The sequence below is a fragment of the Rana temporaria genome, chromosome 2, assembly GCF_905171775.1.
Source record: "Rana temporaria chromosome 2, aRanTem1.1, whole genome shotgun sequence".
NCBI classification, from domain to species: Eukaryota; Metazoa; Chordata; class Amphibia; order Anura; family Ranidae; genus Rana; species Rana temporaria.
In genome coordinates this window covers 368,774,011-368,791,954 of record NC_053490.1, presented here as the reverse complement: position 1 = coordinate 368,791,954, position 17,944 = coordinate 368,774,011, and the positions used below count along the sequence as shown (strand labels likewise).

At 42.3% G+C, this 17,944-nt stretch overlaps 1 protein-coding gene across 2 annotated transcripts in view; it reads right to left on the bottom strand.

Annotated features, from left to right (window-relative positions):
* Nucleotides 1–17,944, bottom strand: part of LAD1 (ladinin 1) — a 129,425-nt gene that overhangs the window by 36,607 nt on the left and 74,874 nt on the right. For both annotated transcript variants that reach the window (XM_040337728.1, XM_040337729.1), the window contains exon 7: nucleotides 11,871–12,024. In XM_040337728.1, the coding sequence (XP_040193662.1) occupies nucleotides 11,871–12,024 (154 nt within the window). The remainder of the gene's footprint in view (nucleotides 1–11,870; nucleotides 12,025–17,944) is intronic.

The following is a 17,944-nucleotide window of genomic DNA, read 5'->3' as shown; positions in this document are numbered from 1 at the left end:
TTTAACCACTTGCCGACCGCGCACCGTCGAAATACGTCCACAAGGTGGCTCTCCTGGGCGAGATCACGTAGTATGACGTCCGGCGCGTGAACGGCGATGGGGCGCGCTCGCGCGCCCGCCCGCCGTTCCCGATGATCAGATTCGATGCAAAACTGATCAATCACCAGGTCCAGGCCAATAAAATCTGGCCTGGACCTGGTGATCGCTCTAACCAATGGTTGTCTTCCCCTGGCAATGTTTTGTAAACATTGGCAGGGGAAGTACTGCTCTCTCCCTCGTGTCGGTCTTTCCGTTCCAGACCGAGAGGGAGAGAGCATCTAACAGTGAGTTGCACAACACTACACTGACACCAGGTCACGTAGGCACACAATTCACCCCCCGATCACCCCCCAAATTAACCCATTCACTGCCTGTCACTGTGTCACCCAGTACAGCAATCCGATTTTTTTTTGATCGCTGTACTAGTGTCATTAGTGACAAAAATAAGTGTTAGGGTAATCAGTCTTAGGCCCTAAATAGTCTAGGGACCCCCCCTAACCCCCCCCAATAAAGGTTTAACCCCATCATTACCCCCTGTCACCAGTGATCACAGTATAAGTGTCACCGGTGACGCAGTTTAGCTAGTTAATTTTTTATAGCATCAAGGCACCCGCCATATTTTTTGCAATAAAGTTTTAACCCCCTGATCACCCGGCGGGTGATCAAAGTTTGGTTTTAGCGCCAGATAGGGTCTGTGTCGCCCCAGGCAGCGGCCAATAGCGCTAACACCCACGCACGCACCATACGCCTCCCTTTAGTGGTATAGTATCTGATCGGATCGATACTTGATCTGATCAGATCTATACTAGCGTCCCCTGCAGTTTAGGGTTCCCAAAAACGCATGGTTAACGGGATCAGCCCAGATACCTGCTAGCACCTGCGTTTAGCCCCTTCGCCCAGTCCAGCCCACCGAAGTGCAGTATCGATCGATCGATCGATCACTGACACAAAACACAAAAACACATAACTGCAGCGTTCGCAGAGTCAGGCCTGATCTCTGCGATCGCTAACAGTTTTTTTGGTAGCGCTTGACTCGGTCACTAACAGGTCAGGTGCTTTTTTGCCTGTGAATCTCACCACTGTACCCCTAAATTTAGAGCCCAAAATGGCAAATCGATGGTACAGTGATGAAGAGGCCTACTTGTTTATGAGCCTGACAGATAGTGATGAGGAGGTCACGCATCTGTCAAATTCTTGCTCAGAATACGATCCTGTAGACGACAGTGGCTCCCTGACAGATAGCTCTGACGACGGAGTGGTCCCTGCTAGGGTCAGGCGTACCAGACCCCGATCTTCTGCTGTTGCTGAGGTGCAAGAACCGCAGGGCTCTCGTATGGAGGAGAGAAGTACTAGCGCCGCTATTCCTTCTGGTGAACTGGCAAGCACCAGCGGCCTAGTACATCCTGGTCATATATCCAGCACTGCAGTAACACTTGGTGACGTGGCGAGTCCCATAAGTGCAGTTCAAGCTGGAGAGGTGGCAAGCACTAGTAGTGTCCCGCTGCCACCAAGAAGAAGACGACAAAGACAGGCCTGTCCCCATAGTGCCCTTCCTGCTGCATTCGCCAATCCTAATTGGGTAGCCACCACTTCTGCAGCACCCGTACTTCCCCCATTCACTGGCCAACCCGGAATTCAGGTGAATACAGTTGATTTTACGTCACTGGATTTTTATTCGCTGTTTTTCACCGAAGATCTCTATAGATCTATTGTGGACCAAAGCAATTTGTACGCTGGTCAATTCATCGCCACTAATCCCCAGCTGTCCCTTGCCAGAGATTGGAAGCCAATTACGGTTTCCGAATTTAAGATCTTTCTGGGCCTTTTCCTCATCATGGGCATTACTAAAAAGAGTGAGCTGCGGATGTATTGGTCCACGCACCCAGTTCACCATATGCCCATTTTCTCTGCCTCCATGACCAGGACACGATACGAGCAGATCTTGCGGTTCATGCATTTTAGTGACAATGAACTCTGTCGTCCTCGGGGAGACCCTGGATTCGATCGGCTCTACAAAATTCGGCCCCTCGTAAACCACTTCAACGAACGGTTTGCAGCCTTGTATAATCCCCAACAAGTTGTCTGCGTTGATGAGTCCCTGGTTAAGTTTTCTGGCCGCTTGTCATTCAAACAATTCCTTCCCAGCAAACGTGCCAGATACGGGGTCAAGTTGTAAAAGCTCTGTGACAGGGCAACAGGCTATACATCTAGCTTTATGGTTTACGAGGGAAAAGACAGTCACGTAGAGCCGGAGAATTGCCCTGATTACATAGGGAGCGCTGGTAAGATAGTGTGGGAATTGGTGTCACCCTTATTCGGAAAGGGGTACCACTTGTACGTGAACAATTATTACACAAGCGTGCCACTTTTTAGTCACCTTTTTGATTATGGAATTGGCGCATGTGGCACCGTGCGACCTAATCGCCGGGGCATCCCCCAACGGCTTGTAGAATCCCGTCTTAGTCGGGGGGAGAGAGCCTGCTTACAGTGTAATAATTTGTTAGCAGTGAAGTGGAGGGATTCACGGAATGTTTTCGTTCTGTCCACGCTTCACGCAGACACGGCAGTCCAAATTCCTACGGCGACTGGTGTTGTGGAGAAACCCCTCTGTATCCACGAGTACAACCTTAACATGGGAGGGGTGGACCTCAATGACCAGTTGTTGGCGCTGTACCTAATTGCCCGGAGGTCCAATCGCTGGTACAAAAAAGTGTCAGTTTATTTGTTTCAATTGGCTTTGCTGAACGCTCATGTGCTATACAGAGCTTCAGGACGGACTGGATCCTTCCTAAAATTCCAGGAAGAGATCGTCGAAGCCCTTCTGTTTCCAGATGGTGCTGTGCCCCACCTTCCCAACGCAAATGCAGTGAGCCGGCTGTATGAGAGGCATTTTCCTTTTGTCCTCCCTGGTACCCCTACCCAAAGAACCCGCCAAAAAAGATGTCGTGTCTGCAGCAAACTCGGATTTAGGCGTGACACCCGCTTTTATTGTCCCGACTGTCCTGACCAACCTGGTCTCTGCATTGGTGTATGTTTCAAACGCTACCACACACTAATTGAGTTTTATCGTAGGGTACAGCACCACACAGTCCTAGGCACACCAACACAGGGTCTCGGAATATGTGATGGCCATCACATTTTGAGAGACCATAATCTGCAACGTTCAGTTTACAGTTTTCTTACAGTTTTTATAAAAGTGAAAAAAAGTGGAAAAAAAATTAAAAAAACTCACACAAAAACACAAAAAAAATATAAAATAAAAAATCCAAAAATAGTTGTGGTTGTATTTTTCTCCTCTCTTTATTGTTCTCTTATGTTCACTCTCTACTGTCCACTCACTATTGTTCTATATCTATTCTCTCTATTTTTACAATGTTTTATTGTATTTGCTTTGCAGGTATGGTATGTTATACTGTAATGTTTGTTTTATTGTTAACCATCATTTGTTTAGCAGGTACGCCATTCAGTTGCATCGCGGATTTATTTAGTGTGACAGCAACAGCGTTTGCTCCCACGATTTATAAAGCTGTGACTCCAACGCTGTAGGAGGTGATTTCACCACCACAGTTAAAAAAAAAGCATATATGCCGAAGCATGGGGGCATTAGGGGCGGAGGAGCGATTTTGCTCCTAATGCCGCGTACATACGGTCGAAATTCCGACGGAGGCTTGCCCGTGGAAAAGTTCGACCGTGTGTATGCGGCATAACTTTTTATGTGGGAGGATGCCCCCATGCTTCGGCATGTATATTTTTTAGGCACAGGTTGCGTTAAAAAATGTTTTATTTTTTACTGTTTTTATTTTTTTGGTATTTGCTTTGCAGGTATGGTATGGTAAGATCTTAATGTTAAAATGTAATGTTACTTTGTTATAATGTTAACCATCATTTGCTTAGCAGGTACGCCATTCAGTTGCAGCACGGATTTATTTAGCATGACAGCAACAGCGTTTGCTCCCACGATACATAAAGCCGCGACTCCAACACTGTGGGAGGTGATTTCACCACCACAGTTAAAAAAAGAGCATATATGCCGAAGCATGGGGGCATTAGGGGCGGAGGAGCGATTTTGCTCCTAATGCCGCGTACATACGGTCGAAATTCCGTCGGAAGCTTGCCCGTGGAAAAGTCCGACCGTGTGTATGCGCCATAACTTTTTATGCGGCGTACATACGTGTGTGAGCGGCATAACTTTTGTGGGAGGATGCCCCCATGCTTCGGCATATATAAATGGTGCATGTATGCCCATCATTAGAAGTGGGTGGATGAAGGGAGGTATTCTAATGGTGGGCATACCCACCGATCAATCTCTTTTTTTCGTTCAGCCAACAGGCTGCATTAAAAAAAAAAGATTACAATACATGTCCAACAAGAACCATCAACGTATGGTATGTTGCTGGACTTTAAATGGTTATACCAGAATGATGCCTGCGGGTTTAGGTATCATCTTGGTATCATTCTTTTCAGCCAGCGGTTGGCTTTCATGTAAAAGCAGTCCTAGCGGCTAATTAGCCTCTAAACTGCTTTTACAAGCAGTGGGAGGGAATGTCCCCTCCCCGGATATAAACCGCGCCATTGGGAAAGTGGAAAAACATTTTATCACACCGATCTTGGTGTGGTCAGATGCTTTAAGGGCAGAGGAGAGATCTAGGGTCTAATAGACCCCAATTTTTTCAAAAAAGAGTACCTGTCACTAACTATTGCTATCATAGGGGATATTTACATGCCCTAAGATAACAATAAAAATTATAAAAATTATAAAAAAAGTAAGAAACAGTTTAAAATAAAATTAAAAAAGCAAATGAAATAATAATAATAATAAAAAATAAAAAAAAGCACCCCTGTCCCCCCCTGCTCTCGCGCAAAAGCAAACATAAGTGTCAGTCTGGCGTCATATGTAAACAGCAATTGTACCATGCATGTGAGGTATCACCGCGAAGGTCAGATTGAGGGCAGTAATTTTAGCAGTAGACCTCCTCTGTAAATCTAATGTGGTAACCCGTAGAGGCTTTTAAAGGCTTTTAAAAAAGTATGTAGTTTGTCGCCACTGCGCATTTGTGCGCAATTTTAAAGCATGTCGTGTTTGGTATCTATGTACTCGGCCTAAGATCATCTTTTTTATTTCATCAAACATTTGGGCAATATAGTGTGTTTTAGTGCATTAAAATAAAAAAATATGTATTTTTGCCCAAAAAAATGCATTTGAAAAATCGCTGCGCAAATACTGCGTGGTAAAAAAAAATGCAACACCCACCATTTTAATCTGTAGGGCCTTTGCTTTAAAATAATATATAATGTTTGGGGGTTCAACTTAACTTTCTTGCAAAAAAATAATATGTTTTTATGTAAACAAACAGTGTCAGAAAGGGCTTTTTCTTCAAGTGGTTAGAAGAGTGGGTAATGTGTGACATAAGCTTCTAAATGTTGTTCATAAAATGCCAGGACAGTTCAAAACCCCCCCAAATGACCCCATTTTGGAAAGTAGACACCCCAAGCTATTTGCTGAGAGGCATCTCGAGTCCATGGAATATTTTATATTTTGACACAAGTTGTAGGAAAGAGAATTATTATTATTTTTTTTTTTTTTTTTGCACAAAGTTGTCACTAAATGATATATTGCTCAAACATGCCATGGGCATACGTGGAATTACACCCCAAAATACATTCTGCTGCTTCTCCTGAGTACGGGGATACCACATGTGTGAGACTTTTTGGGAGCCTAGCCGCGTACGGGACCCCAAAAACCAATCACCACCTTCAGGCTTTCTAAGGGTGTAAATTTTTGATTTCACTCCTCACTACCTATCACAGTTTCGGAGGCCATGGAATGCCCAGATGGCACAAAACCCCCCCCAAATGACCCCATTTTGGAAAGTAGACACCCCAAGCTATTTGCTGAGAGGTATGTTGAGTATTTTGCAGATCTTGCTTTTTGTCACAAAGATTTGAAAATTGAAAAAAGAAAAAAAAAAAATATATATATATCTTTCTTCATTTTCAAAAATAAATGAGCGCTGTAAAATACTCACCATGCCTCTCAGCAAATAGCTTGGGGTGTCTACTTTCCAAAATAGGGTCATTTGGGGGGGTTGTGTGCCATCTGGGAATTCCATGGCCTCCGAAACTGTGATAGGCAGCGAGGAGTGAAATCAAAAATTTGCGCCCTTAGAAATCCTGAAGGCGGTGCTTGGTTTTCGGGGCCCCGTACGCGGCTAGGCTCCCGAAAAGTCCCACACATGTGGTATCCCCGTACTCAGGAGAAGCAGCAGAATGTATTTTGGGGTGCAATTCCACATATAACCATGGCATGTGTGAGCAATATATCATTTAGTAACAACTTTGTGCAAAAAAAAAAAAAAAAAGTTTGTCATATTCCAGCAACTGGTGGCAAGATATAAAATATTCCATGAACTCAAAATGCCTCTCAGAAAATAGCTTGGGGTGTCTACTTTCCAAAATGGGGTCATTTGGGGGAGTTGTGTGCCATCATGGCATTTTATGGCCTTCAATACTGTGATAGGTAGTGATCGGTAGTGAGGAGTGAAATCAAAAATGTATGCCCTTAGAAATCCTGAAGGCCGTGCTTGGTTTTCGGGGTCCCGTACGTGGCTAGGCTCTCAAAAAGTCCCACACATGTGGTATCCCCGTACTCAGGAGAAGCTGCAGAATGTATTTTGGGGTGTAATTCCACATATGCCCATGGCATGTGTGAGCAATATATCATTTAGTGACAACTTTGTGCAAAAAAAAAAAAAATTGTCATATTCCCGCAACTTGTGGCAAAATATTAAATATTCCATGGACTCAACATGCCTCTCAGCAAATAGCCCGGGGTGTCTACTTTCCAAAATGGGGTCATTTGGGGGGGGGTTTGTGCTATTTGGGCATTTTATGGCCTTCAAAACTGTGATAGGTAGTGAGGAGTAAAATAAAAAATTTGCGCCCTTAGAAATCCTGAAGGCGGTGCTTGGTTTTCGGGGCACCGTACGTGGCTAGACTCGCAAAAAGCCCCACACAAGTGGTATCCCCGTACTCAGGAGAAGCAGCAGAATGTATTTTGGGGTGCAATTCCACATATAACCATGGCATGTATGAGCAATATATCATTTAGTTACAACTTTTTGTAATTTCTTTATTTTTTATTTTTTTTGTCATTATTCAATCACTTGGTACAAAAAAATTAAATATTCAGTGGGCTCAATATGCCCCTCAGCAGATTCCTTGGGGTGTCTACTTTCCAAAATGGGGTCATTTGGGGGGATTTTGTGCTATTTGGGCATTTTATGGCCTTCAAAACTGTCTTAGGTAGTGAGAAGTGAAATCAAAAATTTGCGCCCTTAGAAATCCTGAAGGCGGTGCTTGGTTTTCGGGGCCCCGTACGTGGTTGGGCTCCCAAAAAGTCTCACACATGTGGTATCCCCGTACTCAGGAGAAGCAGCAGAATGTATTTTGGGGTGCAATTCCACATATAACTATGGCATGTGTGAGCAATATATCATTTAGTGACAACTTTTTGTAATTTCTTTTTTTTTGTTGTCATTATTCAATCACTTGGTACAAAAAAAAAAAATATTCAATGGACTCAACATGCCTTTCAGCAGGTTCTTTGGGGTGTCTACTTTCCAAAATAGGGTCATTTGGGGGGGTTTTGTACTTCCCTGCTATTTTAGCACCTCAAGAATTGAGATAGGCAGTCATAAAATAAAAGCTGTGTAAATTCCAGAAAATGTACCCTAGTTTGTAGACGCTATAACTTTTGCGCAAACCAATAAATATACGCTTATTGGCATTTTTTTTTACTAAAGACATGTGGCTGAATACATTTTGGCCAAAATGTATGACTAAAATTGAGTTTGTTCGATTTTTCTTATAACAAAAAGTAGAAAATATCATTTTTTCTCAAAATTTGCGCTCTTTTTCCGTTTATATCGCAAACATTAAAAATCGCAGAGGCAATCAAATACCATCAAAAGAAAGCTCTATTTGTGGGAAAAAAAGGACGCAAATTTTGTTTGGGTACAACATTGTATGGCCGCGCAATTACCAGTTAAAGCAGCGCAGTGGAAAATTGTAAAAACACCTCTGGTCTTAAGGCTGACAAATGGTCCGGTGGGAAAGTGGTTAACTAACGGCGCATGCGCCGTCCGTGAAAGTAACCCAGTGCGCATGCTCCAAATTAACCCGCAAAACGTAAATTACGCACAGCCCGATTCACGCAAACAACGTAAAATTTTCAAAATTTGACGCGGGAACGACGTCCATACTTAACATAGGATACGCCTCATATAGCAGGGGTAACTTTACGCCGGAAAAAGCCTAACGTAAACAAAGTAAAAAAATGCGGACGTACGTTTCTGAATCGGCGTATCTACCTTATTTGCATATTCCTCTCGTTAATCGACGGAAGCGCCACCTAGCGGCCAGCGTAAATATGCAACTAAGATACGACGGCGTAAGAGACGCAGGTCGGATCTTAGTCAAATCTATACATAACTGATTCTAAGAATCAGGCACATAGATACGACGCCGCACACTCAGAGATACGACGGCGTATCTGGAGATACACCGTCATATCTCCTACCTGAAGCTGGCCCATAGTATTTCCACTTTTGCAATCAGGTTTGAGAAACCACCATATGTTTGTTACAGTATGTGTTTCTATTCGCACAGGAAACCCAAAAATATGTTTTAGGCTGGGTTCACACCTATGCGAATTGAATGCAGGTTTTAATTCACATAGCAGGAGATTGTGACTGGCTCTCTATCGAGCCGGTTCACATATGTCCACAGCGGGTCCAGTGCGGTGTGCCGGAAAAATGCGTGCCTTTTTTGGTGCGTTTCAGGTTCCTGAACCGGTGAACCAGCACGCACCAGACCCTGTAAGCCGCATGCCGCGGTGGTGTGAACCCGGTCTTATTGACCATATTTCCTAGGGTTTTTTTCCCGCCTTCCTCTGGATAAACTATGGGTATACTATAGGATTGTGTATTAGGAGGTTTTCTATTTATTTTTATTTTTTATTGGCTGAACTAGATCTGATCAACCTGACTAACTATATAATTATGTAAGTTAAAAATACAATGGGTAAAATAAGTATTGAATACGTCCCAATTTTTCTAAGTAAATATATTTCTAAAGGTGCTATTGACATGAAATTGTCACCACATGTCGGTTACTAACCATGCAATCTATACATTTATAAATAAAGTAATAATGCGCAACCAACAAACATAAAAGTGCAGAAAAAAAGGTGCACATCTGTGAAACTAAACCAGCACAAAGTCTGCAGTCAAATTTCCCGTGTAGAAAAACACAAAAAAATATATATAAAATAGTCCAAAAAAAAATTTAAATGTGAACTGTTGAAATCAAATGCAAAAAATCATATATAGTCCAAGAAAACTTCCTAATTTCTGACACCAAACGATCAGCTTGCTTCTGTATGCTTCAGTATAGACAAAACTCTACATCCATATAATATGGGTGAAAACAGTGGAAGGTGCAGATAAATAAGCCTCTTACCAGAGAGACGGTTTCATGGACATGTCATCCCCGACCTGGGAGCTGTGGTTCATGCAAGCCGACAGGATCTGGCGTTCTGAACTTCAGGTGCAGCAGTGCTTGTAAATCACTCCTCAGCGATGAGATGACCAGCTCCTCAGCAGTGCACTGATTAACATGTGCAGCTCTCTCCGGGTGTTTTAGGAAACAGTTAGCAACAAAATAAAAAAAAGAGAAGAGGGAGACTTCATAGTGTATTACTTAGTAGCAAAACACTTATTTAATAAAAAAGGTTTCTGAGTACAAACATCACAGTTTGATACATGTGAAGCAACAGTTAACACAGAAACAAAAAAGCAGTATCTTTAAAATCAAAAAAATAGCTCCGGTGACAACCAGAGAGCTAAAATATGGCAATGTCTTTTGAATAAATGTAGACTCCAAGGTTGGAGTCTACATTTATTTTATACTGTGATGTTTGTACTCAGAAACCTTTTTTATTAAATAAGTGTTTTGCTACTAAGTAATACACTATGAAGTCTCCCTCTTCTCTTTTTTTTATTTTGTTGCTAACTGTTTCCTAAAACACCCGGAGAGAGCTGCACATGTTAATCAGTGCACTGCTGAGGAGCTGGTCATCTCATCGCTGAGGAGTGATTTACAAGCACTGCTGCACCTGAAGTTCAGAACGCCAGATCCTGTCGGCTTGCATGAACCACAGCTCCCAGGTCGGGGATGACATGTCCATGAAACCGTCTCTCTGGTAAGAGGCTTATTTATCTGCACCTTCCACTGTTTTCACCCATATTATATGGATGTAGAGTTTTGTCTATACTGAAGCATACAGAAGCAAGCTGATCGTTTGGTGTCAGAAATTAGGAAGTTTTCTTGGACTATATATGATTTTTTGCATTTGATTTCAACAGTTCACATTTAAATTTTTTTTTTTTTTTGGACTATTTTATATATATTTTTTTGTGTTTTTCTACACGGGAAATTTGACTGCAGACTTTGTGCTGGTTTAGTTTCACAGATGTGCACCTTTTTTTCTGCACTTTTATGTTTGTTGGTTGCGCATTATTACTTTATTTATACATCCTTAGCTTGCTGAATATTCCAGCGAATTTCACTATTGCAGCACCTAATTGAAAACTTTTTTTCACCTCAAACTTTCACTTATTATTTTATTTATTTTTTTCTATTGGAACCCTATGGTATCCCAACTAGAATCATAATAATTTTTTGTTTAACACTCACCCTTGCATTTGTCAACACTAAGGTACCACTAAGGTGAAGCGCAAATCTACCTTGCTTTACAATCTATACATTTAAATAAACCAAAACAAATATGTTAAGAAATTAGGTATGTGTAATAAAAATGGAATGAATGAAAAAATATTGAACACATGAAGAAAGGGAAGTGTAAAAAGGCATGGAAAGCCAAGACACTAGCTGAAATCTATCAGTAATTAGAAAGCAATCCTGCCCCTCAACATTGTAAATTGATATCAGTTGGTTCTGTCTCAACTAATGGCCTATAAAAAGGCGTCTCATTACCAAGGTGTCACACAAGAAACATCTCATGATGGGTAAAAGCAAAGCGCTCTTTCAAGACCTTCAAATCCTTATTGTTTCAAAACATACTGATGACATTGGCTACACAAGAATACATAATAATGTATTATTGCTGGGATTTGTAGTCCTCTGTAACTGCTGGTATTCTGCATTGTATTTTATATAATGTATTGCTGGGATTTGTTGTTCCTCTATAGCTGCTGGTATTCTCCATTGCGCTGTATAATGTATTATTGCTGGGATTTGTAGTTCTCTGTAACTGCTGATATTCTCCATTGCGCTGTATAATGTATTATTGCTGGGGTTTGTAGTTCCTCTATAACTGGTCAGTGGTAATCTGCATTGCGCAGTATAATCATTATACAGTGCAATGGAGAATACCACCAGCTATAGAGGACTACAAATCCCAGCAATAGTACATTATACAGTGCAATGCAGAATATTGCCATCTATGCTATCTTTCTCTGTAAAAGATAAATAAGTTAAACGATCACCTTAAGCATCATAGCCATTAAAGCTTAATGGAGCACAGATATAATGTATGGTGTGTGTGCGTTCGTGCGTGTCGGGGGGCGTCAAAATGCACCTTCGTCAGTTCTAGTAATACCAGTTTCCTCCTTCCCTTCAGTAGGTTATTGTACTATCTTGCCCCAATATGTCACTGCATCGTGTTGTGCCAAGCCCTTATCTTCACCTCCAGAACTTTTCTAGGCCCTCCTGCCCTTGTACCTCTTTCCTGGAACCCATAATTGTCTTACTTGTTTGCTGTTTAGATTTGAGCTGGACACAGCCGAAACGAAGACTTCGGATTTTACTGCTTTGTTCTCTGGAAATGGTTCTTCTTCAATTGCTTCTGGCACAGGACTTTTGATACTACAGCTGCTACTAGTACGCCGTGGAATTTTCACAGAGCTTTAAAAATACAAAGGTGTAAATAGGATTACATTTGTGTAGTTAGTATTTAATAGAATCATAGTAATAAAGAGAATACAGCCACTTATTGCACGCTCTCTCATACTCTTCAACACTTATTAGTTAAAGAGGTAGTAAACCGCACATGGTTAAAAAAAAATTAAATTCCCTGCAAGGCAATGACATAATGTGCTAGTATGCATCGCATACTAGCATATTATGAGAGACTTACCTTAGAATGAAGCCCTTCAGCACCGCAGTATCACTGCGGAGAGGGCTGATATCTTCCCTGGTCTTCCTTCCAGGCTACATGAGGGGCCTGGGGTGTGATGATGTCACTGCCGTTTACAACACGGGCTCTGAAGGTCCGAAATTGTAAGCTGGACCTTCAAAGCGCATGTGCCAGTGATGTCATTAGCTGCATGTACTCTGAATATCTCCTAAACTGTGCAAGTTTAGTAGATATTCACAATACCTACAGGTAAGCCTTATTATAGGCTTACCTGTAGGCAGTGGTGTATTTAGGTTTTTTGCTGCCCTAGGCCTGACTAAACTCGTGCACCCCCTAATTTAAATATGACCCACCCCTTCCTGTCAAGGCCACACCCCTTTCTGTTTAAGACCCGCCCTTCCCTGGAAAAAAAAGTGTTGCCTATAATTCTACTTTAGGCACAAAATTCTGCAAATTTTATGGAGAGGAGATATAACCATGCCAATGGTGCAGCAGAAAATACATAGCACAGTGAGGAAGGTTTGTGGTTTAGGATAATAGGACAGTCAAAATTAGAAGCTCCCCCCCCCCCCCCACAGTTGCGGAATGCTGGCCGGAAGCAGTGCGGCTGCTTTATGGGGGCACTAGACTAATTTGCCTCTATGTCCAGTACGCCCCATAAAACTGGCGCTACACTAACAGTGTAACGCAAGCTGGCGGGGACTCTTTCCATGCTGCCCCCCTGCAATGTGCTGCCCTAGGCCTGGGCCTTGTTGGCCTAGGCCAGGATACAGCCCTGCCTGTAGGTACAAGTGGTGTAGCAGAGTTTACTACCACTTTCTAACATTTGGTGGTGTAAAAGTTTTGTGTCTGTATATATTTTTGGGGATATTTTTTTCTGTATATACAGTTGTGCTCATAAGTTTACATAGCCTGGCAGAATTTATGATTTCCTGGCCATTTTTCAAAGTATATGAATGATAACACAAAAACATTTCTTTCACTCATGGTTAGTGCTTGGCTGAAGCCATTTATTATCAAACAACTGTGTTTACTCTTTTTAAATCACAATGACAACAGAAACTACCCAAATGACCCCAATCAAAAGTTTACGTACCCTGGTGATTTTGGCCTGATAACATGCACACAAGTTGCCACAAAGGGGTTTGAATGGCTATTAAAGGTAACCATCCTCACCTGTGATCTGTCTGCTTTAAATTATTGTGTGTGTATAAAAAGTCAATGGTTGTTGGTGCCAGACGGGCTGGATTGAGCAGTGGCGTAGCATGGGTTGTCAGCGCCCGGGGCAGGGCAAGAGATTTGCGCCCCCTAACCCGCAGATTTTTAGCACTCTCTGAGTCCCATCCACTAGTACAGTAGTACTGACCAACCTGATTCCTACACCAACCTACCTGACCACTATACTAACCTACCTGATTCCTATTCCTATACTGTCCTGCCCGATTCCTACACTGACCACTAAACTGACCTGATTGGTATACTGACCACTACACTGACCTACATGATTCCTATACTGACCACTACACTGACCCACCTGATAGCCAAACGAAATAGCTCACAGTCTCCTACAATGCACAGCTCAGGAGAAGAGCTGCAGGTTACCAGCCGCCTGCCGCTGCGCCCCTCTAAATTTTGCTCCCGGGCAACCTTCCCCCCTGGCCCCCCCACGCTACGCCACTGGGATTGAGTATTTCATAAACTGCTGATCTACTGGGATTTTGTCACACAACCATCTCTAGGGTTTACAGAGAAAATATCCAAATATCCAGTGAGTGGCAGTTGTGTGGACGAAAATACCTTGTTGATGTCAGAGGTTAGAGGTTAGAGGAGAATGAGCAGACTGGTTTGAGATGATAGAAAGGCAACAGTAACTGAAATAACCACTTGTTACAGCCAAGATATGCAGAATTCCCTTTCTGGATGCACAACACATCGAACCTTGAAGCAGATACAGCAGAAGACCACACCAGGTGCCACCCTGTCAAATAAGAACAGGAAACTGAAGCTACAATTCGCACAAGCTCACCAAAATTGGACAATAGAAGATTGGAAAAACGTTGCCTGGTCTGATGGGTTTCGATTTCATCTGCGACATTCACATGATAGAGTAAGAATTTGGCGTATACAACATAAATGCATGGCTTTATCCTGCCTTGTATCAACGATTCAAGTTGGTGGTGGTGGAGTAATGGTGCGGGGGATTTTTTCTCCAATGGCCTCCACAGTCACCAAATCTCAATCCAATAGAGCGCCTCATGGGTGTGGAGCCATCAATTTGCAGCAACTGCGTGATGCTATCATGTCAATATGGACCAAAATCTCTGTGGAATGTTTCCAACACCTTGTTGAATCTATGCCACAAAGAATTAAGGCTGGTCTGAAGGCAATAGTGGGTGCGACCCGGTACTAGCAAGGTGTACCTAATAAAGTGGCCGGTGAGTGTATACTGTACACATAAACTTTTTCTTTCCAAAACAAACAAAAATCCTTTGTCCCAATCTGGCCACTGAGATCATTTTTATAATGCATCAATCTAAAAATGCTTAACTATAATATAATCAAATACTATTACGTAACTTTCCCAGGAAAATTCTCTGCTACAACAAACATTTATGACATGCTCAAAGTTCACAAACTATATTTTCTAGTCGTAATTTCACTTGACTTTTAGTCCCCTTTCACACTTATACGACTTGTCTCACGATTTTATACTGCAAAATCGTATGACAAGTCATTCTCCATGATTTTCAATGAACACCATTCATTTTGGCATGACTTTAGGTAGTGCCGACTTCAAAGTAGTCCCTGCATTAATTTGGTTTAACTTCCATGCAAGATAATGTCCTTAGACCTCAATGTTAAACCCTCAAGTAGCATGCAAATCGTACCTGAATAATATAGACACGATTTCAGTACAACTTTGTAAGCACAAGCAGCCTTTTAACCCTTGTCCCACCCAATCCTTTCAGCATAGTAGCCCATCTCAGGAACATTCCACCACACATTCACTTCCTGGTTATTCCCTCAGGAACAATGTGCTCCAAACAGGTAAAACAAGAGACATCCTTGATAATGAGCAAATCATCCGATTTATCCGTGAGCACCCAGCTATTTATGATTTGTGTGACCCAAACTATAAAGACAAGATAAACTACAAAGACAATATCCCACTGACCACCAATGAAGGGGACATTCTTCCCACTGACCACCAATGAAGGGAACATTCTTCCGACTGACCACCAATGAAGGGGGCATTCTTCCCACTGATCACGAATGAAGGGAACATTCTTCCCACTGACCACCAATGTAAGGAGCATTCTTCTCACTGACCACCAATGTAAGGAGCATTCTTCCCACTGACCACCAATGTAAGGAGCATTCTTCCCACTGACCACCAATGTAAGAAGCATTCTTCCCACTGATCACCAATGTAAGAAGCATTCTTCCCACTGATCACCAATGTAAGGAGCATTCTTCCCACTGACCACCAATGTAAGAAGCATTCTTCCCACTGACCACCAATGTAAGGAGCATTCTTCCCACTGACCACCAATGTAAGGAGCATTCTTCTCATTCTTCATTATTGAGGACCCAAAATTTACCTCTATCTTCATGATTGGCAATGATGGGATGTACCCAATATCGACGTCTTCTCCGCCTCCGCTTCTCCTCCTCTTCTTCCTCTTGCACTGCTACTGCTGCAGCAGCAATGACAACTGCGGTGGCAGGAAAAGGAATTGCCTCGCACCATGTATGTTTTCATTGGTTAATGCCAAAGTTGTGGCAAAGTCGAAGTTGTACTGATCCCAAATCGCGGCAAAATCGCGGCCGCAAAATCGCACGACTTTGAAGTCGTATAAGTGTGAAAGGGGCCTAAAGGGGTTGTAAAGGTTTGTTTTTTTATTTTCTATATAGTTTCCTTTAAAGGGTTAGTAAAGGAAAAAAATGTTTTCCTTTAAAATAACAAACATGTCATACTTTCCTCCACTGTGCAGTTCGTTTTGCACAGAGCCCGATCCACATCTTCTGGGGTCCCTCTGCGGCTGTCTCTGGTCCTCCCCGCAAGTACTGACCACAGTCATGCGAGAGAGCTAGCATGGTGGTGAGTAATTGCGGGCGCGCTCCTGTGATACAGCAAGCCTTAGATTGCATTAAGGTGAATTTTTTTTTTACTTTACAACTCCTTTAAGCTAGTGCATTGTTGGTTCACTTACCTTTTCCTTCGATTTCCCTTCTATTTTCTTTGTCTGAATTTCTTACTTCCTGTTTCTCCTCAGTAAGCTTGCCGCCCATCATCCATGGGGGTTAGTCAGCCAGAACAGCTTACTGAGGAGGAACAGGAAGTGAGAATTTCAGACAAAGAAAATAATAATTTAGAAGGGAAATTGAAGGAAAAGGTAAGTGAACCAGCAATGCATTAGCTTAAATTAACCTATTTAGAAAATAAAAAACAAACATTTACAACCCCTTTAAAGCAAGGTTGTCAAGTGGGGGTATAACCATATTGGTGTAAGCTGCAAATTTTAAAGCTGGGGTATTTTTCAAGTCAAATTACAGACCAAAATCTCTGTGGAATGTTTCCAACACCATGTTGAATTCATGCCACCAAGAATTAAGGCTGTTCTGAAGGTACAAGTGGGTCCAAACCGGTACTAGCAAGGTGAACCTTTACAACCCTTTTAAGTAGAACTACAGGCAATACCTTTTTTTCATTTTGTACAGAGCAAGGGAGAGGTATAACCCCAGTTGTTGTTTTGTTTTTTTGTTTTTTCTGCCATTTGAGTCTTATTGGGGTGATTACCTTTCACTTCCTGTCCCATTGTCAAAACAGGACGTGATAGGAAATCCCTTCAAAGTGCGGGAATTCCTGGTTGTCACCAGGAAGATTTCCCCTCTATTCCTGTTCTGGGGACAATCCAAAACTGGACATGTTTTCAATGGTAAACAGGACAAACATAGAGGGTGAATCCCCTTATTGGAAAGGCAGACAGCAAAAAAAAAAAAAAAAACTGATCCCTCTTTTAATCCCTTTGCACGCTATCCAAAACTAAACAGAAAAAACGTTTTGCCTTTAGTTATGCCGCGTACACACGGTCGGACAAAACCGATGAGAATAGACCGAGGTTCAGTTTCATCGGTCCAAACCGACCGTGTGTATAGCCCATTGGTCTGTTTTCCTTCGGTCCAAAATTTTAAAACATGTTTCAAAATGGAACCGATGGACCGCTGCCCGATCGGTCCAAACCGATAATTAGTACAGAAAGCATCAGTTCAAAACCCGCGCATGCTCAGAATCAAGTCGACGCATGTTTGGAAGAATTGAACTTTGTTTTATTCAGCATGTCGTGTGTTTGACGTCACCGCGTTCTGACCCAATCGGTTTTTGGAACGATGGTGTGTACGCACATCAGACCATCAGGCCACTTCAGCGGTGAACCGATGGAAATGACCCGTCGGACCATTCTCATCGGTTTGGAACGACCGTGTGTACGCGGCCTTACACTTTTAGTGCATTATCCAATGTTAAACAATGTTTACTTGGGCTCCTACCTTCAAAAAACAGCTATCATAGGACTGACTAAGATGGAATAAAATAAACTAGAAAGCAGTAATACTAAACTGGAATTAAACAAAGGAGTATTTTAGTAGGCCATACTGTAAAAACATATGTATTTGAATTATGTACTA